At 47.9% G+C, this 25,221-nt stretch overlaps 2 protein-coding genes across 2 annotated transcripts; one reads left to right on the top strand and one right to left on the bottom strand.

Annotated features, from left to right (window-relative positions):
* Window positions 1-142: 142 nt before the first annotated feature.
* Window positions 143-16,624, top strand: DRC3 (dynein regulatory complex subunit 3). Its single transcript, XM_052773023.1, has 13 exons — window positions 143-186; window positions 1,507-1,680; window positions 3,092-3,208; window positions 4,739-4,905; window positions 5,489-5,635; window positions 6,829-6,948; window positions 7,859-7,971; window positions 9,255-9,429; window positions 12,141-12,272; window positions 13,562-13,632; window positions 14,427-14,550; window positions 16,030-16,161; window positions 16,327-16,624. Exons 2-13 carry the CDS (start codon window positions 1,524-1,526, stop codon window positions 16,438-16,440), a joined length of 1,569 nt encoding a protein of 522 aa, XP_052628983.1. The 5' UTR covers window positions 143-186; window positions 1,507-1,523; the 3' UTR covers window positions 16,441-16,624.
* A 922-nt stretch (window positions 16,625-17,546) lies between these two features.
* On the bottom strand, window positions 17,547-25,168 carry ATPAF2 (ATP synthase mitochondrial F1 complex assembly factor 2). Its single transcript, XM_052773022.1, has 8 exons — window positions 24,902-25,168; window positions 23,103-23,147; window positions 22,631-22,776; window positions 21,713-21,810; window positions 20,643-20,723; window positions 20,397-20,509; window positions 18,808-18,923; window positions 17,547-18,177 (listed from the first exon to the last, which is right to left on the bottom strand). The coding sequence occupies exons 1-8, from the start codon at window positions 25,029-25,031 to the stop codon at window positions 18,040-18,042; spliced, it is 867 nt and encodes a 288-aa protein (XP_052628982.1). The 5' UTR covers window positions 25,032-25,168; the 3' UTR covers window positions 17,547-18,039.
* Between the last annotated feature and the right edge of the window lie 53 nt (window positions 25,169-25,221).

Here is a 25,221-nt window from a genome sequence, read left to right as displayed (position 1 = left end):
TCCTCCCGCCCCGAGGGCACGGTGCCAGCGCTGATTGGCTGACATGGATTTCTCGCTCTCTGATTAGCGGCCAGCCTTCCCACCCTCTCCCTGACCATTGGCGGCTGAGCCTGTCACGTGGCCGCCCTTAGCAACGCGCCTGGGCTTCCTTAGCAGCCGGCGCCGAGCCCCGGGGCCGAGGCGGAGGTGGGGGCCGGGCCGGGCACCGGGGGCGCGGAGCGGGCCTGGAGCCTTGGGGACCGGGGGGTGAGAGGCCTGAGGGGCCGGGATCGGGGCGTGGATGGGTCTCGGGGGGGAAGGCGGCAGCCCAGCTGGGTCAGAGCCGCCCTGACAGGCAGAGTCAGGGTCCCCGTCCCGGGCCCTGCAGGGCCGGGGGGAGTCGGGGACGTGGTGCTGCTTCCCAGGCCTGGGCTCCGGCTGGCTGTGAGCAGCAGCTTCTTGTCTGGGTGGGCGACAAGCGGAAGGTCTGGCAGGTCAAGGGTGAATGAACCCAGAAGCTGCTACTCCGTGGTCTGAACGGAGCACAGCTGTAGAGAGGTTTGGTTTGTTAATTAAAAGCCATGATGAGGAGAGAACTCTCTAAACCCAGACGTTTATCCTTCCTGTCCTCCCACGCAAAAAATCGGTAGAACTTCTTCCATAATTATAGACATCTTATGCAAGCAAAATCAAGTCCTTCGTACTGATTCATTAACTGTGTGCGGCTCTAGAAAGATAAGCAGTCTCATTGCCTCCTGGGCAACGTCAGGGATATTTAAGTGACAAAGCCAGGACAGAAAGTTTTGACTGACAGAATTTTCTGTTCCCCAAAGTGAAGATGTTTATGTGCAGCACTATGTATTGATTGAACTAGACAGCCTGTACTATGGATCTGCATTAAGTGCCTTCTTCAGAAAATTGTTGTTATTGTTTGTAAAGTTTCCTCCTTCCTCAAATTTGTTTTCACTTTTATTATGATGTTGGTGTTTAAAATTTAGTGAACTGCTGTTGTTAATGTTCCTATTCCATATATACCTGCCTCTTACTCTATAAATCAAACTTGCCTATAACGAGAAACTTACCTTTTGAAACTAGATTCAATGGCGCACAGAGCCTTGAATATGCCCTCTTCATGAAGATGGGTTTCAGCAGCAGGTGATTGCCATGCGATGGACCATTGCTGTTGATAAGTGCTGCACGGGGCCTCCTTTCCTGGCCTGTTTATCTGGCCAAATTCTGTCATTCTTCATGGAAAACACTCAAACATGGTGTGAAGTTTGCATGTGATTGTGGCTGGCCATTTTACAGTGCTGGGGCTGTAAGACTGTGCTTAGAGTCAAATCAGTGACTTCGTGATAAAAGTCAAGTCTGTCTTTTATATCATTTGTGAGGTATTAGATCTTCTTAATGCTCAGCTGTGCTCTTAATTCCTTGGAATTGTCATGCCTGTTGGCATGAATGTTCAATGAATGTTGGAAGTAGTAGCCAGGCATTAATTTTATTTATTTTTCTATTCTGTCCTTTAAGGGTGATACCATCTAAAAATGAGTCAGTTATACAATAGCATTGAGCCAAACATTATTGATGATGAAATGGTTCAGAAAGCCATTGAAGAGCAGTGTCCAGAGGACATAGGAAAGCTTGCCAAAAGGGAAGGTATTAACCTTAAGGATGTGACAGAGCTACAGCTTGGTTTTAGAAGTGAGTATCAGAATATATACTTTTTTTTCTTCTTCTTTTGTTAAAGGGTAGTAGAATTAAGCATGAAGTGGCTAACTGGCAATTAAACAATCATGATTAGCTTGGATTTGTTATGTGAAAAGTAACATCTGGAGTTACATTTTTAGTCATACCTGTATGAAGTAGTTTCATTAGAGAGAGATGGGTGCTTTTGCTGATGGGTAACGTTAAAGCTGCTTAGCTTTAAGCTATTATTGTCACTGCTATTCTTATTTAACATTTATATTGTGGTGACACCTACAGGCCACAGGCCTATTGGGCCCTTCTGTACGTGGACAAATCAAACCCCGGGCAGGCTCCGCCATCGCTGGCGATTATGTGAGAGCTATTTGGTAGATTATGGTGATTACAGTCCAATTCGGCGGCTTCCTCCGGTCATCCATAGCATTATCGCAGCTTGCCTCTTATTGTCAAACCAGTCATAAACTTGCATTCAAAAAATGAGAAAGAAGAACATTTGGCTCAATATTTGAGTATTTTGGGCGTATGTAATTTCATGGGCAAAAATCTGCTTTTGATTAACCATTGCATGCTTCAGTAAAATAATGCATGTATTAGTTGAGTTCCTTAGAACAGACTCCCTGTTACCTGATCCTGCATGTATTTGTTTGCAAATACAAAGTATAGAACTGTGTGAATATTTTGTGCATGCAATTACTTGCTTTACTCTGCACTCACTAAACAACAATGGCAGTAGAGCAGCTAACGAAATCTTCTGGGAAGCCATTGCAGGGGGGAAGAGAACTGAGAGTGAGAATATTCTGTATTTTCTGTCACCTTGGTCCTAATGTTTTGCTGTAGTGCCTAACGACCTGCCCTTGTGATTCTGTTTTTGGAGAAAGCTAAATGCAGGGATATTGATTAGTTCTAAACTGCAGCCTTCACAGAAAGAGTAGACCCCAACTTGCTCTCCTGTGATGAGAATACCAGAAGCAGGAGAGTAATTTACAAAAGCGGTAGCTGGCCACCGCTAGCCTGCAAATGCGGAGAAAAGCAGAGTCTCATCCCAAACCTCCCTCTTGGAGCTGGAAAGGAAAATGAAGGTCAAGGCCTCCTAGTAGTGGATTCATAAAGCCACTCTTGACTGCACGGCCATAGCCAGCATCCCCTCAGTGACTCGTTGGCATCACTGATGAGCAGTGTGCGCTGGTGCAGGACAATGAGGTTAACTGGACTGTTTCATTGAAATCTCGTCCAGCCAAGGGACCTCTCAGCTCTCTAGGGCAGTCATCACATGCTATCGTAATCTGCTGAAAATAATTTTGGAGGTAACACTGGACATGTTTTCCTTGTGCAAGATAGTGTGTCTGCTAAACTGAAAGCTGTCTCACATGAAAAGCAATTTTCTTTTATTTTTTTCCTGTGGCTTTAGATATCCTGCAGATTGATAATTTATGGCAGTTTGAGAATCTGACTAAACTGCAGCTGGACAACAACATCATTGAGAAGATAGAAGCTCTGGAGAGTCTGGTTCACCTTGTATGGCTTGGTAAGATACAAGTGTATGAAGTTGGATGCCCTCACAGGTGCAAAGCAATCTGCAATAAAGCCAGGATGTCGCATTCCTTCTCAAACACAACTGATAGGAGCTTTCTCAGGGAAGGCTGTCAGCTGCCTGTGTGTTTCCTCATTTGACTGGCAAATGTCAAAATGCCTGAATATCAGAGCTGCAAAACAATCCTTCAAATCCTTTAAAAACTGGTTTTAATACATTTGGTGTGGCAGGAACAGGAAGCTGAGGTTTCAAGGTTGTTTCCAGGGTTTGTACTTGTATTTGGAGATAACTTTCAGAAATATTTATGGAAACACCTCTGTGATTTAGAAGCCTGTATTCTGTTTTCAGAGCTAATGCAGGCATTTCAGAGGCTAGAACCCACTGTCTTTACCCCTATACGTTTAAGGGCTTGTCGTCATTGTTTTCCCAAAAAGTACCCGTCCTTGTAGTCGTCTTATGTGACTAATTTCAACTAAAAACTCAGGACGCTGAGAGCAGCATCTCACAGGGGTGCAGGTTTTGATGCTGGGCAGATCGGTGATGTTGCTGCTACAGATGCATAGCTTAGAGCATTCTCCCAGAACTGCAGGCATGTTGCTGGCTGAAAGTGTAAATATATCCTCATCCGTCTTTGAAAATAGCATGCAAGGCTTCAGTTCATAAGCACATCTTGAAATGTCTAATGGGTTCTTCTGCCCAGTTCTCTGCACTGTTCTGCTGCACAGATGACTAATGCACTTGTGAATCGAGAGCTGATCACCACAATGTAAGCAGAGTGTTTTGAAGCACACTCATGGGTTTCGTTTGCCCAAAGGCTGCAGTGGTTCAGGAGCTGCTGCATGAGTGTCTTAGCCATCCAGGGGCTGGGGTGATGCAGACAGCTGGTAACCTCATCAACCATCTTTGGACTCCTGAATTGCTCAGTACTGGCCTGAGGGCAAATACTGCCCTTAGTCATGATGAATGTAGGTGTTAGGATAGATGTTCTGGCAGGAAAAGAGGAAATTTCAATAAGTGAAATAATAGCTAAAGTGAGTATGTGCCTTTGCATACCTCCACTGACAACAGGGCGACTGTGAGCATGGGACTGGCGTATGTTGGTCTTATGGGAATGACCATGACAGTGGGCATTGGTGTGGCAGGCAAGAGTCTGCAAGAAACAAGGCAGGGAGTGTCAAATTTGTCACAGAAATACCCCCCCTTTTAGGGCATTTCCCCACCTCTTTTCTTGTATTTTGGTTTTCCCCATAAGGTAGAAGTCGCTTTCAGGTTGTGTATGTAGACTCCACAAGGAAAGCCTTCAACTGTTCTTCTCATTTAAAAGTTGCATGGACAGTTGAAAGGAGAAGATGTGAACGAATGATGATGCCTTTCCAGTGGGACACTGAACACCCCTGAGGAAAATACTGTACATAAACTCCTAAATCAAGAATCAGGCTAAATGCAAGGTCTGAATCAGGGCGTTCTGCTACAGATAATTTAACTTTTGCTTGTAAAACTTTTGATTTCTAAACTCTTCCCCAGACTTGTCCTTCAACAATATTGAAGTAATTGAGGGCCTGGATACCCTTGTCAAACTGCAGGACCTAAGTCTCTACAATAACAGAATATCTAAAATTGAGCACATGGACACATTGCGAGAGCTGCAGATTTTCTCCATAGGAAAGAATAACCTGACAACTCTGGAAGATGTGAGTGCTCCCTGTCTTTGCAAATGTTTCCTATCAAAGGATCAAATACTCTAATAATGACATTTGGCACTGTGTCTGAGCCCCTCCTTAGAGGAGAAAATTCTCCTTAGGATTTCACTGCCTCTGTAGTCTAAGTTATGGTTTTGGTAAGCTGTCCCAGTGTTAAGTGCTTACTACAGCTACTTCTCTTTTAGATTACTGACTCATGGGGGCCCGGCTCTGTTACTGCTATCAGCCATGGCAAAATTCCTATTGGTTCCCATGAAAGCTGAAAAAGGATTAAATAGCTACGTATGAGAAAAGGAGGGAGTGGAGACTAGGATTTATTTGGGGTTCTTTTGAGGGCAGCTTACCACCCCAGCTAAAGACCTTCTCTCTACACCCATTGTTTATATATTCACAATGTGAATTTAAGTATTGCCTTTCCTGAAAGCATTAGAAATTCATAATTTAATGATGTCACCTGTGTTTGGCAGCAGAGCAGGATATGTATTGCAACATAACTGTAATAAGAGCAATGAATTTCAAGGCCGTGTGTTTCCCCAGCAATGGGAAGTACAGCATCTCTTTCCTCTCGGCATAGGTGATCTATCTCAGGAGGTTTAAAAACTTACGCACACTGAATCTCACGGGGAACCCTCTCTGCCACGATAAGCAGTATACGCTGTTTGTTGTTGCTCATCTTCCAGACCTGGTATACTTGGACTTCAAGCTCGTGAGTGACACCACGGTAAGCATTTCTGCATTCCCTGCTTGTGAAATCGGGCAACAGCATCTTACAGAGCATTTGCTTTTTTGGTATGCCCGCAATATTCTAGCATTCAGGGCAGGTTCCCTGCAGAAATTAGACTTACAGAAACACGCAGTGTTTATTCTGCCTCCACCTAACAGCTGTGAACCTGTAGGCCAAATTCTATCAAATCTGACAGAGAGGTAGAGGTGTCAGAGGCATGATGTCTTCACAGATTTTGTGAAAATCAGCAGCTGTGTGTGGGAGAGGGGCCTGGTTAATGTTGCCACAGAGAGGCTGCAGTGTGAGTGCAAGCCTTCTTACAGATCAGAAAATCTCAGAGGAGATCAGTCTTGAGACACGGATCCAGGGGAAAGGAGGCTTGGTGGTCCTGCTGCTCGGTGAGCAATTTGTTTCAGTAGTGGACTGATAGACTATCCAGGCAAGCAGGTGCCTTAGAATGCACTTCCCAGTTTGATTTCTGAGAACAGGACAGCGCATCCGCACCGGTAACCTGTGGGACTGCTTTTTGTTCCCAGCGCTCAAAGGAACAAAGAAGGGTTTTTTTGTTGGGGTTTTTTTTTAGTAAGCAAAGAACGTGATTAATTGTAAATTTGCTTGGCACAGAGCAGGAGCTGTACTTGGAATATATATTACTCTTACCATAGGACTGGAAGGGCTTTCCAGGTCATTGAGTCCAGTCCCTGCTCATACAGACAGTACGTCATAGAATTGCATACTTAAATTTGTCAAGATTCAGTTTCAAGCTAATTAGGTTCTTGCGCCTGCTACTACCTTGCCATCCACTCCTCTGAAGAGCCTTCTCCTCCCTAGTAAGTGTATTAAACTTGCTAGCTGATCAAATCAGAGCTGAAATTCTAGAAGTCAAAACAGGGCCTCCTGCTAAAAAAAGAAAAAACAACCCTAAAGATGAGGAAATGGGGAGAGAAAAGTTTCCTGGGACTGAATCAGCTCAGATGCACTGAATGCAGAGTCAGAGTAATATGCCAACAAAAAATGGGATGAGGAATGGATTAGGAACTTCATAAGTAGTTTAATAAAAAGTCCACAGAGAAATGGAGAGGCAGATGTCACTCAGGTTCATGTTCTAGAAAGATCAAATGCTTATGCCCAGATTTGTTGAGCAATGCTGGATAATCTAATAAAGATATTTCTTTGTTTGCATTTCTCAGCGAGAAGTTGCAGTTTTAAAGTATCAAGATCTTACCGAGCCATTGGAACGTGAGGAGGCTCAGGCCCTGGCTCAGCTGGAGGAAAAACAGGCAAAGCAGAAAGAGCTGGAGTACCACAAGGTACGTTTTCTTCGGCTGGTTGTATATTGTCTCAGGAGAAAGAAGCACAACAGATATTGACTTCTCTTTTACCTGCTTGAAGATTTAATGAGAGGTTAACATCGACTGTGCTAAAACTAAGGCTAGGATTAATCTCTGTGATCTCTGAATCTCGTTTTTGAATGAAAACAGGAACTGCTGTAGAATACACATGACGTGGGGGAACATAATTCTTTTGGCTGAACAATGAAACTACAGATATAGACCCTGCAAAGCTAAATAGTAAATCATACCTAAGGATCTTATCAGACTGACATGAGATTAAGAAAATTACAGGTCTGAGGGAACTGTTAGCATTTTCATGGTGCAGTGACTTTTTTTTCTCCTTCACACTAAGTCAATGCTTTTCATTAGTTTTATGGTTAAACTCTTCAGGGCTTTTCAGAGATCACTGTAGTCCTGTGTACAGACTGAAAACAAGACCAGGCAGAATGGTGCTTTCAGTTATGGTCTGGCTCTGTATTCCAGACCTCTAGAAGATCAGACTGGCTGAAGAGCAAGAGGCAGTTAAGTGATAGGGAGGAGACCTGCAGCTCTTCCCTCTGTCCCTCCCCAAAGTCCACTGACTCCTTATCCAAGAGGCTTAATAGCCTTGCAGTATGTGGTTGTATGTGATAATGTTTTGTACAAGATTAAACAGTGTTTTCTATCCTTAGGCTAGATTGTTCAAGCAGCAAAGCCAGCAGGATGGTTTTCACTCCAGTTGCAGGGTGCTTTTATGCCTTGGTTGGTATACCTATTGTGTTGGTAAGACTGTGTCTGCACCAGAGTTCCTCTGCTGGTAAAGTGCTTATAGGAGTGACACATCCTGAGGACTGGCAGCTGGTTGGCACTCTTTATTTTACTTATATTGCTCTGATTCTCTTCAAAGACAGCCTTTGTTGAGTACCTGAATGGATCATTCCTGTTTGACAGTATGTATGCAGAGGATACAGAAGCTGCCAAACTGGCTTACCTCCCTGGAGTGGGTAACCTGCTGCAGGCATATCCTTCCTGGGTTTAGAATACCTACAGCTAAAACGCAATGCCTTGAGTTAAGAAGGAGGTGCATCCACAGGGACTCTTCATCCATTGCTTTTGTCCAGGGCTGAAAACTACATTGATCTAAGATCTGAGACAGTCTGTGTTCAGTTTTGGAATGGTACCAAAAAAACCACTGCAAGACCGTGAGACCACTGACAGCTTTAAGGCCTAATATCTCGTGAAATATGAGGGCTACAAACAAATAGTTTATATTACTGGCAAGCTGGCCAACCCAGCTTGAAACATCCCGTTTGTAAAAGCACTCGTTTCTATCACCAACAGGTCATGAGATTCCAGCGTTTTAAATTCTCACCATTGTAATTACCATATTCCTTTTCCTTCACTTGAATCAAACACAATTGTGGTAGCCTTCTTTTCTGACCCTTCAAGAATCAAGGCTTTGTACTTACTTTAAGTCTGGAATCCACTTAAAGTTTAAAATGAGCTATAAGATAAATGTCTGTCAGCTAGATTGTAAGAGCGCTGTCGCTAAAATCATGTTGAAATTGAAGTGGCAGGAGATAGGAACAGACTAATCAGAATGATATGAGTCGCATATCTCTCAACCTGCCAGAGCTGGCAACATGAAGTTTTCAGGCCAGCACTTTTTTCTGATCATTGCTCCTACACCGGGGATCAGAAAGCAGACACTTTTTTTTCTTTTTTCTTTTCTCATTCAGATTAATAGAGCATTGTCAAGGCCAGTAACTTGACCTTCCTTAAAACTGCATTACACTGTTGGGAAAAAATGCATCACGGCTTAACTACAATAGACTCTAGAAACAATTCCATTGCCAAGATAATAGTAGAAGAAAAATTGACATTATTTTTGTGATGCTACCAAGTCAGTAGTTTATTCTGTGCTCTGGCTGTAGGCTCCAGAGCTGTATTTATTAACTACGCAGACACTGTATTCACACTTGTGAAGACAGATAGGGTTGTATGGTTCATTCCGCTGCTCTGTCAGAAAAGAGTCAGAGAAGTATATGTATTTCCTTTTCTTCCTCAAGGCCTATTCCCCCCTCAAGTTGCCACAGCTTTCTCCATACCCTTAAGGTAGCAAAATCCTATGCATTAAATGTGAATGGGTGACCCAGTCCTGCCACAGACAGAATACTTGGCAGCCTGCTCCCAGCAAGAACCACGGAGTTTACATAACAGTAGCTTGTAACTCTTGTTGCTCACATTCGCAGAGGTAGAAAGAACATAGCATAACAAACAAAATACCTTGACTCTGGTGTCACATACAGGACGGAGTTTGTCTCAGTTTGTGAGAACCTATTTAACTATGGTCTGAAAGAGTATGAAGAACGAGAAGCTGAAGTCTCTGATTTCTATGAAAGCCTTCATGAAGCATTAACAGCCAACCAGCAAGAAGGCAGGAAAATAATCCTAGACTTTGAAAATCGGAACAAAAGGGTAATGTTGTTATACTTTTGTTTGTTTGATACATGATTTCTCTACATCCTCTGCCAGCTTTTAATTTCACTGAGAGCAAGGGTAACTCCATTAAAATTAGGGTAATAATTCTGGATTTACACTGTTGCAGTAGGAATTGGTACTTGATCCCTAATGGCAGAATCACAGAGTGGTTGAGCGTTGGAAGGGACCTCTGGAGGGCACCTGGTCCAACCCCCCCCTGCTCAAGCAGGGCCACCCACAGCAGGCTGCCCGGGACCATGTCCAGATGGCCTCTGAATATCTCCAGGGATGAAGACCCCATAGCCTCTCTGGGCAACCTCTTCCAGTGCTCAAGTCACTGATCTCTCTTTACATGTTTTTTACAGTATAAATCTATACCAAGAAAAATTGTTGTGTTAGCTAACATAACGTCATTAACTAACATAATGTTAAGAGGTTTTTAGTACTTTATGTAGGAAAATAATTTGGGGATTGAAGCTTCAACCTTTGGGCAAACCACAACCAGCTAACATTGACAGTCTTTATCTACACTGGAAATTCAGCGTAGGACAAAATTAACATAGCACAGTGTTATCTTATTGTCCACAAAGGTAAAGGGCCTTCAAGGCTTTACAGAAAAAAAGTGACTAAATGTGAAGGGGTTTTTTTACTTTTTATTTGCCATCCAGAAAAGTTACCAGTCTTTAAGAAAATGGAAACGCTCAACCTTTCTTTCAGTTTAAATATTTCTGATAAAGTTAATTTTAAATATATAGAGAGATTTATCAGATTTAATGCCACTCCCCTTCTCTGTGAGGCCTCCAATAGCTCTTCTTTCATTGCAAAAGGAGGAAGAAAAGGAAGGAGATGGCATGATACTTCGTTTTCAAGTAATTTTCTGCTTCAGTTCATTTTGTCAACAACAGCTCAAAGAACTTTAACAGAAAAATTAGGTAAAGTTATTGTAATGTATTTCTAGTGTTTTTAAAGCAGAAACTATCTTTTTTCATTCTGCTCAACTGCAGCCACCCATTGTGGCTGCTCAGGGCGTAGCTTCTAGCAGGATCCCCTTTCTGACCATGTATAATAGATGGTTCATTATTTTGTTTCCACAGAAAAAATAAGGGGGGCTAAAGCCTGGTAACAGTGTCAGCTGAGCAGAGCAAGTCCCTGACAACTGACACCAGGCAGTCACGAGCGCTGGCTCCCTTTGAAAACCAGGTCACTTTTATTTAGGTGCCTTGTCACACGCTGGCAGCCTGCTGAGTCACTCTGCGCCCGGGTCCTTGAACCTTGCTGACTCATGCTGGCAAACTGACTCCATCAGCTCTAGTCGGGACACGAGTTTGCAGCCTTACCAGAAGGCAACATATAAAGATTGATATGTATATTCAGTTAACTTGCACTTGAATTCCCAATATAGCATCCATTAAAAAAAAAAAAAGCCACAAAAACCCAACAAAAAAACCCAAAATCAAACCCAAAGAAACATGGCTGAGGCCAGATTTTGGCCTTTTGTCTGATGACCTGCAGGGTCAGCTACGGATTGAGCTGCAAGAACAGGACACAGTGGTCAGCGTGAGTTTTCATATAAATACTGGAGGAGTTGGTGTCAAAACTGAACACTGTATTTTAACAGCATTTCCCCATTCATTTAAAATTGCTGGAGGAGTTCAGAAGGTGCAGAGGTCCTGGCAGTCTGAAATCTGCAAGCCATTCTTAGGGGCTGTTTGTCTCGCTGTAATCCTTTCATGTAAAATTAGGTAACCTGTAAAATAACTTTGCTCTCTGAAGTTGGTTAAGGAGCAAAGAAGCATTAAAGGCCTTGAACTTTGAAGTTATTGCTCCCAGAGGTGCAGCTTGAATGGCTGTGGAGCTTTTGGAGCCTCCTAACTTGTTTACATTAGAAAAAAAGATACCTTGCTCTCCCCTTCCCCGCTTTTAACACTGCAAAGTTTGGGTAATCTAGTCCATTTTCAGACACAAGTCTTGGCAATGATTTTCATCAGAATTTGCTATTTTAGCGTGTTCCATTCCCTCTCAGGAGAAGTGGATTAGACATCTTAAAACATACATTTTTTTTCCTCCTATTAACGTTTCATTGTTAACTTATTTTGAACAGACTTGAAAATAATACATTGCTCAGCACAAAGGATTTTTTTTTGATCCAAGAAATCATAAATCTTGTCTGATACAAAACTGACGTCAATATTTAATTCTGAAGGGCAATAAATCCTTGCTGTAAGAGGAAGGCAGGCAATGATAGGTATTCCATATTCAGAATAGTAAATCCTGACCCTGCAGAAGTCAATCAAGATTCTCCTTGACATGAAGGGGATCAGGATTTAGGCCTGCATTTCTTTCTACGAAGTAATTGTTAATCTCTTCTTCATGGCCAGCAACGTCAAGAATCTAGTATTTTTCTTTACTTGAAATGTGTCAGAAGGGGAACCAAAGTTGGAAGCATAGAAGGGGCAGTGTCTTCTGCTGACTGGAGGATGAGGAAGCGTTTTCACTGATTCTACTGCATTGCCCCTGGATCGTTAGCGCAGTAGCATACCTCAGCACTGTTGACTACCCAGTATGTAAATCTGGAGACTTCCTGAATCATCACATTTCATTTCAGCTAATCAGCAGTAGGAACTTTTCTCACATATGTAACAAGTTAATTAAATTGCAATGGAGTGCTGAACACAAACTGTAAGTAATTTATGTATCTCTGTGTTTAGAGACTGGATGAGATTCATAGTGCCAGTAGTTACGATATTGCTGAGTCTAAACGAGCCGAGTACAAGGAGGACATACTTCAGCTGTCAGAAGCACTCATGACCTTGGAAATGCTCATAGCTGACCAGCTGGAGGTAAGGGTCAAGCACATACAGTGAGAGCTCACATCCAGAACGCAGGGGGATCATTTTTACTATTGCTACACCCCTCTGCTTAGTAGCCCATTGCACAAAGAGGGGCACATAGGTCTTGCAGTCAGGCTAATGTTTTGTCTTCATCTTAGTCTTTCTCTGCTCAGAGTTGATCTGGGTGAGATCAGGCCCTGGGCATTGATCCATTGCAACAGATTTCTGTTTCTCAGAGCAGAGCGCAGTATGTCCTTCGCATCTATACAAGCTGATTTCCTAGACTTTAGAGAAAGGGACTTGAGGTCATTCAGTCATTTTATAGGTCTGCATACAGAAGTCGTTGCATAGCATGGGGTATGCCTTTGGGATTCTAGATGTGTAATTCTTTGAAGCTGATCTTTGCTATGAATAAGATTACATACATTCCTGCTCAGCTTACTGCATTTGCTTGCATAATAGCTGCCTTTTTTCTTCACAGACTTTTCCTCAAAAACTAGGGCAGGGCTGCTAATGGCATCCTCATTAAAAAAAAAAAAAAAAAGTAATCTGTTTAAAAATTAGCAGGCAGGAGCTGTGGCCTGTGTGCAAGCAGATGCAGCTGTTTACTTTTGCGAATGTGCATGACAGAAAGCAGCAGATCAAAATGGATTCCTCACTGCATCAGGATTGTGCCTTTTAGTGTTTTCTGAATTGGTCCTCACATATCTGCAGTCACTGATGGAATGAGCCAAAGCATTTCTCCCTGCATGCCTTTCTGGATTTGCAGGATTCGGGTGGCTGTCTTTGAACTGTTGTATCAAGACATTTAAGTGCAACACTTCACATATTCTCCATCAGCCATTTCTGACAGAGGTAATAGGCAGCAGCAATTTTAATTTCTGAGGACTAAAACAAAAGCTGCAGTAAGCCCAGTCATTGGTTGTGCTTCTGACAAGAGGCTCTTCATGCATACAAGGAGACTGTAGCATGTCAGTATACGGGAATACAGCACTCTCCAGGCATTACTTAGGTGAGGGTAAAAAAGGATCAGCTGGCTCGCTCCAGACAGTGGGTAAAGGTATCATTCAGTCAACTTCCCTCCAATAAACTGATTTTCTGTCCCTGAAGGAGGAAAGAAAATCTTGCAGCACTTTCAAAACACTTTAAATGCTTGAGGCAGTTCAGTTTCTGACTGTGCTAATAACAGCAGTGAGTCCAAATTATAATAAATTGTAGATTCTTCCTAGAGTCCCTGACTCCCTTTTATGTTTATGCAAGTTTTCATTGTAATATGTCCTCTTTTTCCCTCTGTTAAGGAACTAATAAAGGATTTTAAAGGAAACATTGCTGTCATAGCATCAACATTCATTGAAAACGTTAAAGGGATATATCCTTTCGACAGTCTGTTGGCCTGGACCTTCCAGTGATATACGTGTATCTCGCCTCTAAATCCAGAAATGAGCCATCAGTATAGAATTTGATTTTTTTTTTTTTTTTAAATCAACAGAAAAGGTGTTTTCCCAGCTTTGCAGGAATGGTCATTTAAGGTGCCCAGCTCCTTTCTGTGGAGACTGGAGGGCACAAAAGGATCTAAGTTCTCCTGTGCTGAAAGTCTGTAAGACTTATGTAGCTTTCTCCCCCTTGGGAATCTTCCTTCCTTCTCCACACAGCCATGACAAAACCCTGGGAAGATCTGGTTAGACGGTTTTTTATGTACATTCTTGCCGTAACAGCCAATGAAATACCTACAATTCTCTTTGAAATTTCTTTTAATGGCCTTCATTTTTGTGTTGTTGATGTCTTCTGGTACAAAGTGAGATGAGAATACCAAAGTGCTTCAGTGACAGGTTACACTACTTTAAATATAGAAATCTGTTGGCCTTGTGCAAATAATTGCACCATATTCAGAGCTTAGCTTATATCCTGGGAGGCCTCCTCCAACTTCCCTTGCAAGCCTAGGCCCACTCTCAGTTCTGCGTAATATATGGCAGTGAGGATGAGACCCAATGTGCGATTAAGAGCAGAAAGCATATATCCTGACACTACACCAGCTTCTGGCAGCAGCCAGGCTCTTTCCTGAGGAGGCCCACTGTGCAGACACTCAGTCTCTAGTTACAGGAGGTCATTTAATCTCTACAAGGGAATGGCGTGGTCAGCTTTTTCCTTAACGATCTTCTGTACGATGACCCAGTGCCGGGACCTGGAAAACCATCACCATGAAAAGCTGCTAGAAATCTCCATCACCACACTGGAGAAATCAGTCAAGAATCAGCTTGACGAGGATTTGCCAGCTGATGTTCGAATGGTGAGGGCACCAAAAAAATTCATCTCTGCTAAGGAGTTGGCAAGAAGAGGAGGCCACAGCCTCTTCTCAGAAGGGACAGGGTTTCCAGGAGGCTCAATACAGCTAAAGCCATGTCTAAACCAGAGCATAACCTCCTCCCAAGAGGCCCCAGCCACTTGGCTGAACTGCAGTGCCACCAGACATCTCCGCTGACTAGGACAGAGGATAACTGCACTGCAGGTTTCCCTGGGCGCTGCCAGAGCTGATGGCAGCAGCCCAGGAGAGGTGCTGAGCAAGTCTCTCTCCTGCCTCCAGCACAACTCACTTCTCTGGGTGATTTCCAGACAGCCCCAACCCAGCAGGCACTTAGGCGGCATCTTTGCTGCACTCGCAGCTGGTTTTGTTCAGATTCTCCCTGCTCCCCCAGGAGAATCTGAACACTGCTCTGACTTTCTTGCACCGGGGCTCTGTTTGCCTCAGTGATTTCAAAAGCCCTTCCTAGAGCTCCCCAGCCCACGAGCTGATCTGGAGGCAGGACATGACATTTCAAATGGAGCCTTCCACTGAGCCCTCAGTCTTGCTGTGATAGCAAAGATCCCAGGAGCCTTTCAGAAAGCACAAAGATTGTTGCAGTGCTCCAGTCAGCAACGCTGCTGACCTTTTTGCCTCCGTTATTCCTTCATTCAGTGGCTAAATTACTTGAGTTTTGCATTCGCTGTGGTTTTGCTCTGTCCAGATTATCCCAGCCCCCCCATTACTCCAGGTAATCGAGAGCTGACAGACACAAAACAGACCCCTCAGCCCCCCCGGGGGAGCTCCCTGCTTTATGGCCTGTGCAGATGGCTGCAGTTACGCACCGTTGCTGTGCACCCATTTTGCCTCGCTGCCATCCATTTCCACGGAGAAGCAATCTTCATTTGTTCAACAGCTGCACTTGGCTGCAGGAGGAGAGTCATTATGGTTTAGTGAAGCCACCCTCTATTTAGAGCCACGGGGGAAGTCACTGCTTCGATTAGAAGCTGGGACTCTTCAAAAATGAAGATTTACAGCCAGTGCCACCAGTGCAAGAGACCCTTCCAAGTGCGATTTTCCACTTCCCGCACCTGCTGGGCCAGGCGTGCTGGAGCATATGCAGCCTTGCTTCAACACCAGCTGCCCACAGGGGCCTGCCATGTGCTGCGAGGCAGCCCTGCCTGCAACAGAGCACTCAGCAGCAGGCATTTGCTCCCTGCTCCAGCTGGGGAGCCTGAGAGGGCTGCCTCAGTTTCCCCACCCGTACTAGGGATAATACCCCATTACGCCGTAGCGAGGTCCAGGCGCATCCTTGCGAAGGGGTAAAGCGCTGGATTCCTCCTGATGACTAGGGCTTTGTCCGTCTGAAACAGAGGGCCGATTTTCTTCCCCCCCGAGCACTGCAGTTACTGTGCTCCTAGTTCCGAGCTCTGCTGCTTTTGCTGCAAGCCCACTGCCCTCCCCTCATCCGGTCACGTTACCTCCTAGCTTCTTGTGGACAAAAACACCATTGTCAATGCAGTCAACGCGTCCCATGGCATCCGTCTGCTGAAGATTGCTAAGCGAGAGAGCGACATCCTCAGCAACACTTACCGCTGGCAGGCCTCCGTGACAGAGAAGGTAAGAGACCCTCATGCTCAGGGGGATGGGGCACAGACAGGTCTGGCCCAAGTGGTGGGGACACTGCTAGGAAAGATGCTCCCTAACCTTTGCTGGAGCCCTCTGTGCTACAGCAAGGGACCCTGACAAGCCTGCGGATTCACTGCTTGGTTTCAATCTGTTCAGGCTTTCCAAAACGAGATTGACAGAAACCGCGACCGTGTCAGAGAGATCGTTCAGTACATCGACAATCTCCAGGAGGAGCTGGATAACATAGAAATCCTGGAGCCAACGGAGTAGGTCTGCCACAGGCTGGGCAGCTGCCTTAGCTGGGGGCACACAGGACAGCCCCCAGCGGCAGCACACTCAGCAGGGACGGCTGCCTCTATGCCTGAGCTGCCTGGGACATTTCAGGCCAAAGGCATGCTTCTTCCATCCCACCACAAACTGCAAATAAAAGATACTTCTTGAGTCTGGAAAAGCATGTGAAGCTCTGCCTCTTCCATCATGTTGGCGTGAAGCCCGAGAGCTCAGACCTGGTCACAAGGGGTTATGGATCAGCTGTGAGCTGATTGAACCAAATCATCGTAGCACATCATGCCTGAAAGCTTTGGTACCTGCAAGCACAGTGGCAGGAACCTGCGAGCCACAGGCACATGGCAGCAGCCTGGGAGATGAGTGCTCTCCATCAAACCACCCCCAAGATAACAGCAGGTTTCCAGCTCAGCAAGCACAAGGCTGGCGGGGGCTCTGCGTGCCTGGGAGTCTCGTCTTCTCACCGCCTCTCGCAAAAGCAGCTTTCTGCAGCGTGAACAGAGCAGCCCCCAGCTAGCAGGAAGGGAAATCAATGGTTCCACAGGAGCTCACACACCGCCGCTCGCAACAGCCAAGCGAGGAGTCATTAATTCCCCTCCTTGCTCAGTGACAGCAGCTGCTACGCTCACTTGTGGGCAGCTTCTGAGGAATGATGCTGGCTGGGGCGGTACTGCTCGAGGCAAACAGCAAGGAGAAAGGTGGGAAGGTTAAACGAGAGGGTGGCTGCATACGCACTCCGGGGGGAGACCAGGTCTCTCTGAAAGCCCCGTGGCTGGTGCTGCCTGTCGTACACAGATTTACCTTGTAGTACCCTGTGCTTTTGAAGATGGCAGGAGCCCAGGTTCCCCCCCTCTTGCTCCAGGACTGCACAGTCAGCTCCCTGCTACTCCTTGGCTGCAAGGACAGGGCACCTAGCATGGAAAGGCTCACACAGAGATGTGGAGGAAGCAGACCTGTTTGGTAGTTAGTGTCTGCTCAGCTCTGCTCCATGTTTTTTTCTGCCTGCAGCCATCCCAGCACCTGCCTGGAGCCTGGCAGCTCAGGACCTACACCACAGTTTGGTGATTAAAACAAAGAAATACTCAGCAGCATTGGCTTTCAGTATCTAGCAGGGGCGTGCCTTTAATCAAACAGAGAGACCCTGGTGTTACATACAGGCACACTGAGGGATGAAGAACAGATGCAATGGAGTCTGTTTTCAGATTTCCATAACAAGTGTGTGTCAGGAGCTGGCAGCTATGAAGACATGTGGCATATGCTGGGTATGTCTGTACCGCGCCCTGCCCAGGAAGCTGTTTCTTTCATGAGAGCTCCTCTGATGAGTTACAGACACCGGTAATGGACAGAGCTGCTGTCTTGGGGATGCAGAGGAAGCTCACCTTGACCTTTCCTCCTTGTGGGCTCAAAACTGCTGGCACTGCACTGCGGCAGGCAGTCCAAGTGAGGAGTCGCCCACAAAGTCGCAGCTCCTCAGCACGAGGCTGATCCCAGGAAAGACGTGGTGGCAGGAGGGTGGTTGCCCTCACTGGGTCATGCCAGCAATTCACAGCTGGGCATTCTCCTCCTGCGCCCAGCCCAGCAGCCTCAGTCCTGCAACAGCTTGTGTTTTACAGTCGAGCTCTCTGAACAGAGGTGAACAAAGAGAGTCCCAGCGGCCGTGCGAGCACGCAGCTCGCACAGATCATAGTCATGGGCCCACTCCACACTGCCCCACCGCTGAATCTGAAGGAGAGGAGGAACGCGAGTCAGTTCAGAACTGGATTATATGTAAGCTGCTCAGCAACTCCCAGCCTCCCTTTTCATGTTTGTGAAACACGGGTAATCCCCCAGGAGCTGTGCTGATCACTGCCTACTGGGGCAGACAGATCTCCAGATGAGTTCAGTGGAAGGACATGCTTCATTTGTACTGGGGTCTGAGGCAAGACCCTTAAAGGGAGGATGAAAAGATTCCCATCAACTTCAGCCACTTTTAGGTCAGGGAGAGCTTCACGCCAGGCCAGTTTCCAGCAAGGAAGTTATTAGCTTGGTGTCTACCAAGGCCTCCAGGCTGGATAACCCACAGCAAGAGAAGCCAGCCACGACTTTGCACTTCAGATTAGAGAGGGAGAAAAGCAGCCACCTGGGTTCTGCAAAAAGAAACTGGCAGTCCCAGGAGCACTCTGGGCTGTTGCCCCCATGGTGTTGCTCTACAGCAGCACACTCCAAACTCTCTCAAATAGGGAGACTGGCAGAGTGGAACCTCTCCTGCAATAGCAGGCACTTCCCTTGCCAGTTATTTGTGGTGGGAGGTGCATTTGTCATGCTGAGATTATTGCTATTTGAATTATAGGGCTGTTTTGTAACATAATTTACCTGGTATTCTTCCTCCAGGCGAGACAGAAGCACGGCTTTCTCTACTGTAATGTGCCTGTCAATCAGACCCATGGACAGAATCAGAGATTTCAGCTGGGTGATTACATATTCTATACCTGGAAGGGAATAACCCAAAACGAACAAGATTCATGGTTGTTTTCTGCAGCATTACAGCAGCATCTTCACATGCTCTGAACAGACAGTCAGGGTGTGGTGCCTCCTCAGGGGGATCACAGGGCCAGTGATCCTCCCACTTGCATCTGGGCACTTAAGCATCAGATCTGCAGTTAACAGGAGACACAAAGCGCTGTTCTGGCCACTGTCACTGCAGTGACAAAGGCTATGCCTTGGAAACTGCCTCCTTTTATTCCACCACAAACCTCCCCTGTGCAAAGGGAAGAGGTACCCTTCCAGGCCTGAGTATTCTGGAGCTCAGCTGAAAGTCTAGGGTGAGAGGGCCTTGTATACTGTTTGGTGATAAAAGAGCTGTCCGCATCTATAACCACTCCTAGAAAAACACTGTGCAAATGCGTGCGGTGTGCCGTGCCCTGGGAGAACTGTCGGCAAAGGACACAGCTGCTGGGCTCAGCTGATAAAACAGCAGAGCTCTTTCCTGCCACACCACCAGCTACTGGCTTGCAAGACACCCCTCTTCAGGGGAGGAGAGAGCGTGCCTGATGGCTGAGGGACCTGAGCAAATCCCTGAGCCAGGAGGAGGAGGAAAGAAGGGCTCAAAACTCTGAGCTTCTGAGCACTCACGGTTCAGCTCAACCTGATAGGAAATGGAGGTGCCTGCACAGGGACAGGGTCTAAGGAAGGAACTGAAGTGAGACTCGTCCTGTGCTACCAGTCTAGGCCAGACCTTGAATTTCAGGTCTAAAGTCGACTAGCTGGCCAGAGGGTCTCCTTCCCCAGGGGAGGCATGTGCCTTTCACTTCCACCCTGTCTACCCGTATTACAAACTGTGAGGAAAGGAAATGATCCATCAAAAAGTATCTTTACAGGGGTAATGGAAAAGCTTTGCAAGCCCTGTGCCAGGAATCAACACTGTTAACTTCCCTTAGCTGCAAAGCTAGTGTCTTTTGTGGGTTTCACTGTCTGCTGCTCATTCAAGTCTTGCATTTGAGGACTTGAGCAAAGCAAACATTACTTCTTTTCTATCTTTAGGTGTCATTCAGCAGTATCAGGTAGGATCAAGTGGGCTGTAAGGGTGAAAGAGTGAGGACAGTACACGGAACCATGGGCACTTGGAGTACTAAACCCTATTTCTTTTCCTGGTAACAAAGCTGGGGACTAAGTCACTGGAAGGTTTAGCATTAAAGAAGTTATTTGTGCTAGGGTAGAGACCAAACAGCTCACAGGCCAGCACAGTCAGACCCTGGACACTAGTGGCACTAAGGGGAGAGTCCCTACCCTTAAAAAATACAGCTACGGGACTGGCCTGCAGTTTTAAAACATAAACCTCAACACTCTGATTATCTCAGCTGTAGAAGAAAAATGTTACAGTCGCTCTTCTCCCCCATGGAGAGGAACCGCCTCCTCCACTGGCATAGCCTGAGCAGAGGGCTCCCCAGCCCAGCCCCTCTCACCTTGCAGGGCCCACATGTTGTAGGACGCCAGATGGCTGACGAAGGTCTCCTTGGTGCTGGCTGGAATGTTTGGCCCCAGGATGCTGGTCGAGGAGCCAATTGCCACGTTGTACCTGGAACGATCGCCCAGCCCCTTAGAAAAACACAGGGCTCATGGACCTTGCAGCTCTGACAGTCACAAGCACTAGAGCTCCTGGCCTCAGCAGGGCAAGGCATAAGCAGACAGAAACATCTTTGACCTCTTACCTTTTCTCAGCCCAGGCGACAACAGGATCCCATTCATTCCTCTGCAGCTCTGCCAAGGCGGCTGGCTCCTCCACACGATAGCTGGGACATTGCAGAACAAAACCACACTGGATGTTCACTCCCAGGCTGCCAGGCTGCTCGCTGCCAGGCTAGGACACACCTCTGTGAAGGAAGCTACCCCCTCCCCAGACCACAGCAAGGGGAGCAAGGGTCTACTGTCCACCCAGCAGCAGCAGTGACTGGGAACAATCCCCCCACTCTCCCCTGAATTCAGAGCTTTTTGTTTTTCTAGGAAGGACAATGCTATCTCACTGCAAATCAGAGCAGCAAACCACCACAGAAAACTGCAGGTAGCCCCACACCAGCCATGGGATGCTGCGAGGTTTAGCGGTTAGAGCAGGGGACATATCCCACTGGAAATCTTTATATGGGGCCACTCCTGCCCCACCTTGCCCAGCGGCTCAGCTTGGCACTCCCCACTGCCAGCCTGAGCAAAGCCACAGAGACAGATGGGGGCAGTCCTGTTCCCCTCTCCCCACAGGAGCTGAGCAGCTGCCAGTGGACACCTCAGAGGCTGGGACTGTGAGACAGGAGCTTGGGCATGAACAGGCTTGAGCCTGCAGCCCACAGGGACTTTAAGGAACAAAGGGCATTTTGCTACTGGTAAGAGTAGTCTGAGCTGCCTGTACTGGCACAGGAGTACCAGGAACTGGGCTGACAGATTCCCCCAGGCTTTTCAAAGATAGTTGCTTTTCCCCAGAGACCTTCATTTCCTGCTGCTCCCGCCCTTGCCCAGCATGGAGGTGTCCAAAACAGAGTTCAACAGAGAACCAGATCCTCATTCTCCCTCATACCTATACCGTTCAGGTACATGGACTTCCACTAGGTTTGCAGACGTAGGACTGGCCTAAACTAATTCAAACCCTCGGGCCAAAACCAGGACAGATCATAGCCCTGCCACAACTGGGTTACAGTAGACATTTTCTCTCACTTGCCCCAACCACCTTTCCAAAAAGCACACTGCGACAAGACAACCTCGCTTCTGCGCCAGCCGGGCCCCCATCTCATACCAGACAGTGTCAGTCTCCAGGAACTTCACAGCCGCACGGATCAGCTGCATTTTGTTTCGCTGTGTGGGATTGTCCAGCGCCGTGTTGCACAGTGTGGTCTGGGGGATAAAGGCAGTTTAAACCGCTGTTATTCAAGGCTTGGGGAAGCAGCAGCTTCCATTGTGCAAAGCCAAGAAGCAGCAGAGGAATTTGTGGCAGACAGAGAACTGAGGGACTCAGCTAAAGAGGGGTGCAGGGCCAGAACATGGCTCGTGTAGTAGGAATCTTCTCACTGGTTTCAGAAGCCTCGGGAGCAGGCCCATCAAGCACCAGGGAAGAGAGCTCACAGACTGTTCCAGAGCTCATCGTTTCCTCCTGCCCCTTGCTATCCCAAATAACACTGTCCAGGCCCTTCTAAAGTCCCCACAGTGACATAGATTCCCCCTAGACAGTCACCCATCCAGTATCTAACCACCCTCACGACTGCAAGGTTCTCCCCAGTGGCCAGCGGAAGTCCCAACCTCTTGTCCCTGTTTCCATCGGTGTTAGGACAACCTGCTCTCTCCACGTTCTGCGTCTGGAGACCATTCTCATGTCTACATGGTCACCCCCATTTTAGACCAAGCCATGCCAATTCTACTGCAGGTACTCAGGAGAGCTGGAGAAGGCAGGATGCAGAAGGAAGCATTCTCAGAAGACACCCCCATCTCGTGCAGCCGGCGCAAGGCTTACACCCCAAAGTGGTTCTCAACCCTTGCTCTGGAATCCATTCTGCCAGCTGGCACAGCCCTCACCATGTGGCAGTGGCCTGGCAAACCCACCTTTAGCCCCTGGCATTTTGATTCCCTGTCTTTAATCCTGACTTCCTTGACCTGATTTCTCCCGGCATGCTGCATTCTGCCCTGCCAAGGTCTCAGCGTCCCAACCTGCTGTGCTTACCAGGTGCATAGTGTAGAACTTGATGGTGTCTTTCTGGGAGTCCCACTCTGTTGCCACTGCAATGGCCAAGGCCTCACTGGGGACAGTGAAGAGCTTGCCCTGGGGCGTTTTCAGCTTTCGGTGGTCCAGGTTTATTTCAAAGCCTCCTGGGGAATCAGAGTAGAAATCCTGGGGAATCAAAGAGGAGCAGGCACTAAGGAACAACAGACAACCCTACAGTAGGAGCAGATTCAGAGCCGGAGCTGACGGGAGCACGGGACCAGAGATACTCAAGTTTCCCCATCATCACCATCATTTTGACATACTTTTCCCCCAGTCTTGGAAGCCATTTCCCACCACATAGCTTCGCTATAGATGAGGAAAGGGCACAGCCTGGGTTGCAGGTGTGCCACGCTCTTGCTGAAGAAGTGTGGGCTGGTAACACCCTTCCCAGGAACGAGCCCCTCTGTCCTGTCCCAGCGGCCATACTCACCTTCTCCTTGTGAGATGCTCACGTTCTGGTAAAACCGCTTCCTCTCTGGGGACAAAAACAGAGCCATTCAGAGGGCAGTTAGAGGAGGTTTGGTCCCTTCCCCTGCTCCCCATCACAGCCCAGAAAAGACAGAGCCCTCAGTGCTGCTGAGGTGGCCTGGCCACAAAAATCCAGCCCATTGATCCACAGTTTCCAAGCACTACACCGTTTCAGTGAGCTCCACTCAACTGGGGAAGCGCCATGAAGCTGGTGAAAACCACAGGGTTGCTGTGCACAACTGGCAAGTGAACGGGACCAGCTTCGCTTCTGCCAGGCTGCGGTCTCAGCTCACTTCGAACTGGCCTGCACTGAATTTCTACAGAGTCTGGCAGGGGCGGTTTCCAAAGCAGACCTGTCCCAGCACTCCTTCTGGAGTTTTGCTTTGGGGTCAGTCTTTCAAGATTCTCCCACTTGCAATCACGTTTGACAAATTAATCCCTGAACTGCTCTGGCTAACCCTCTCTCCCTGGTTGTTCTGTCTCAGAGTGACAAGAAACCCAGCAGAGCTGGGTTAGAGGCAGGGCAGGGCACGGCAACCTCTCTTTCCATCCCCGATGACAACAAACCCACCCAGTGCCAACCCACACGATCTCCCTCAGTGCCTCTAGCTCATTCTCTGCTTTGACCTGCAGCCGACGCACCCTCTGGAAGAACCACAGCTGCCGGCAGGCTCGGAGCGTGCAGGGGCAGGATGCTGTTCCCTCCACCACAACCGCCCACGGGAGCAGGTTTATTGCAGGCACATGCGGTAACAGCTGGATGGTACTGTGGACACGTTGCACACACTGCAGCATGCCACTGAGTCACCAGGGGAGGAACCACCTCCCGCAGCCGCCTCCAGCCCACACACCCAGCTCCAGCTCGGGAGGACGCCTGCTCCACCGGCAAGGTGAGCCTGAGGGAACTGCAGGTCTGTTTTGAGAGCAGCCTCCTTTCCTACCAGCACTGTTTCACACACGCCCAACACCTGAGAGCTGGATTACATGTATTGCAAAAGTTTGTATCTCTCGCACAAGGCAGGAAGAATCTGCAAGCCTTTCCCCTGACGACAGCGACCAGATCATAAATCCCGAACCCAAAAATCTACCTCCTGAAGGGTGAAGCGAGCAGGCCAGGCTGCAGGTCTGTTATTCTAGGCTATAAAAAGTACATTCCCGCTGGGGAAACGGAAGAGGATTTGCTCAGGCTCAGTGACCTGCAAGCTTCGGGGCCTCAGCAAACGCCATGCTGTTAGGGCACAGCACAGCTCTGAAAAGATTAACGTGCTCGTACCCCAGAGGGGTCCTGAGTCACGTCAGTGGGTTCCCGACACCCCGCGATGAGTCACTGCGACTCTGCAGCCTCACCTCAGACAGAATGAGACTAGTTTTACCGTCCTCAAACCTACGCGTTTCCAGCAAAATCTGAGGAGGTGATACATGGCCCAAAACATGCCTGAACCGCCTCGGGTGGGTCCCACTCCCTCAAAATCCCTAAAACCCACCAAAACACAAACGCAAACTGATACACGGAGCACTTGGACCCCCCTCCCCCGCCCCGAACACCCATTTTTCCACCCGCCCGGAGCCCAGCCTTCCCTTGGCCCGGGGTGACCTTGAGGGGGTCCCACCGGGGGGATGTCCCCCCCCAGCAGGACCAGCCCCGCCGAGCCAGGGAAGGGCCGCCGCCCCCCTCCTCCTCCTCCTCCTCCTCCTCCTCCTCCTCCTCCTCCTCCCCGAAGGGAGCTGGGGAGGCCCCGGTGGGCCCGGCGCTCCCCTCACCTGCCGGTGGGGCGTAGGCCCGACCCCCGCCCGGCCCCACCGGGCCGCTGCCGGCAGCGGCAGGAGGCGGTCGGGGGAACCGGGCGGTCGGGAAGCGGCCCCACAACAACCGGCGGCAACCGCTCAACATCGCGGCGAGAGAACAAGCAACCGCCGACCGCCACCGTCCTGCCGGGCTCAGCGCGGCACCGCGGGCGCCGCCATGTTGCCGTAACGACAACCAATCCGCTCCGCGAACGCGTTTTGTCCCTTCGGCGTCCCCGTCCCGTTCAAGGACTACATTTCCCATCACCTCCCGCGGCCGCGCCTGCCGGGAGGAA

This window comes from Harpia harpyja, chromosome 21, assembly GCF_026419915.1.
Source record: "Harpia harpyja isolate bHarHar1 chromosome 21, bHarHar1 primary haplotype, whole genome shotgun sequence".
NCBI lineage: Eukaryota > Metazoa > Chordata > Aves > Accipitriformes > Accipitridae > Harpia > Harpia harpyja.
Note: the sequence above shows the minus strand (reverse complement) of the source record. Positions and strands in the feature narration are given on the sequence as shown.

Bases quoted from the DNA above. Each gene is read 5' to 3' on its own strand.
- DRC3 (XM_052773023.1), top strand. From the start codon at position 1,524: ATGAGTCAGTTATACAATAGCATTGAGCCAAACATTATTGATGATGAA. The intron at 9,430-12,140 runs GTAATGTTGTTA...CTCTGTGTTTAG, and splicing joins TTGAAAATCGGAACAAAAGG to AGACTGGATGAGATTCATAG. The intron at 13,633-14,426 runs ATATCCTTTCGA...GATCTTCTGTAC, and splicing joins ATTGAAAACGTTAAAGGGAT to GATGACCCAGTGCCGGGACC.
- ATPAF2 (XM_052773022.1), bottom strand. From the start codon at position 25,031: ATGTTGAGCGGTTGCCGCCGGTTGTTGTGGGGCCGCTTCCCGACCGCC. The intron at 23,148-24,901 runs GTGAGGGGAGCG...TTTTGTCCCCAG, and splicing joins GGCCTACGCCCCACCGGCAG to AGAGGAAGCGGTTTTACCAG. The intron at 20,510-20,642 runs GTAAGAGGTCAA...CGATCGTTCCAG, and splicing joins GTCGCCTGGGCTGAGAAAAG to GTACAACGTGGCAATTGGCT.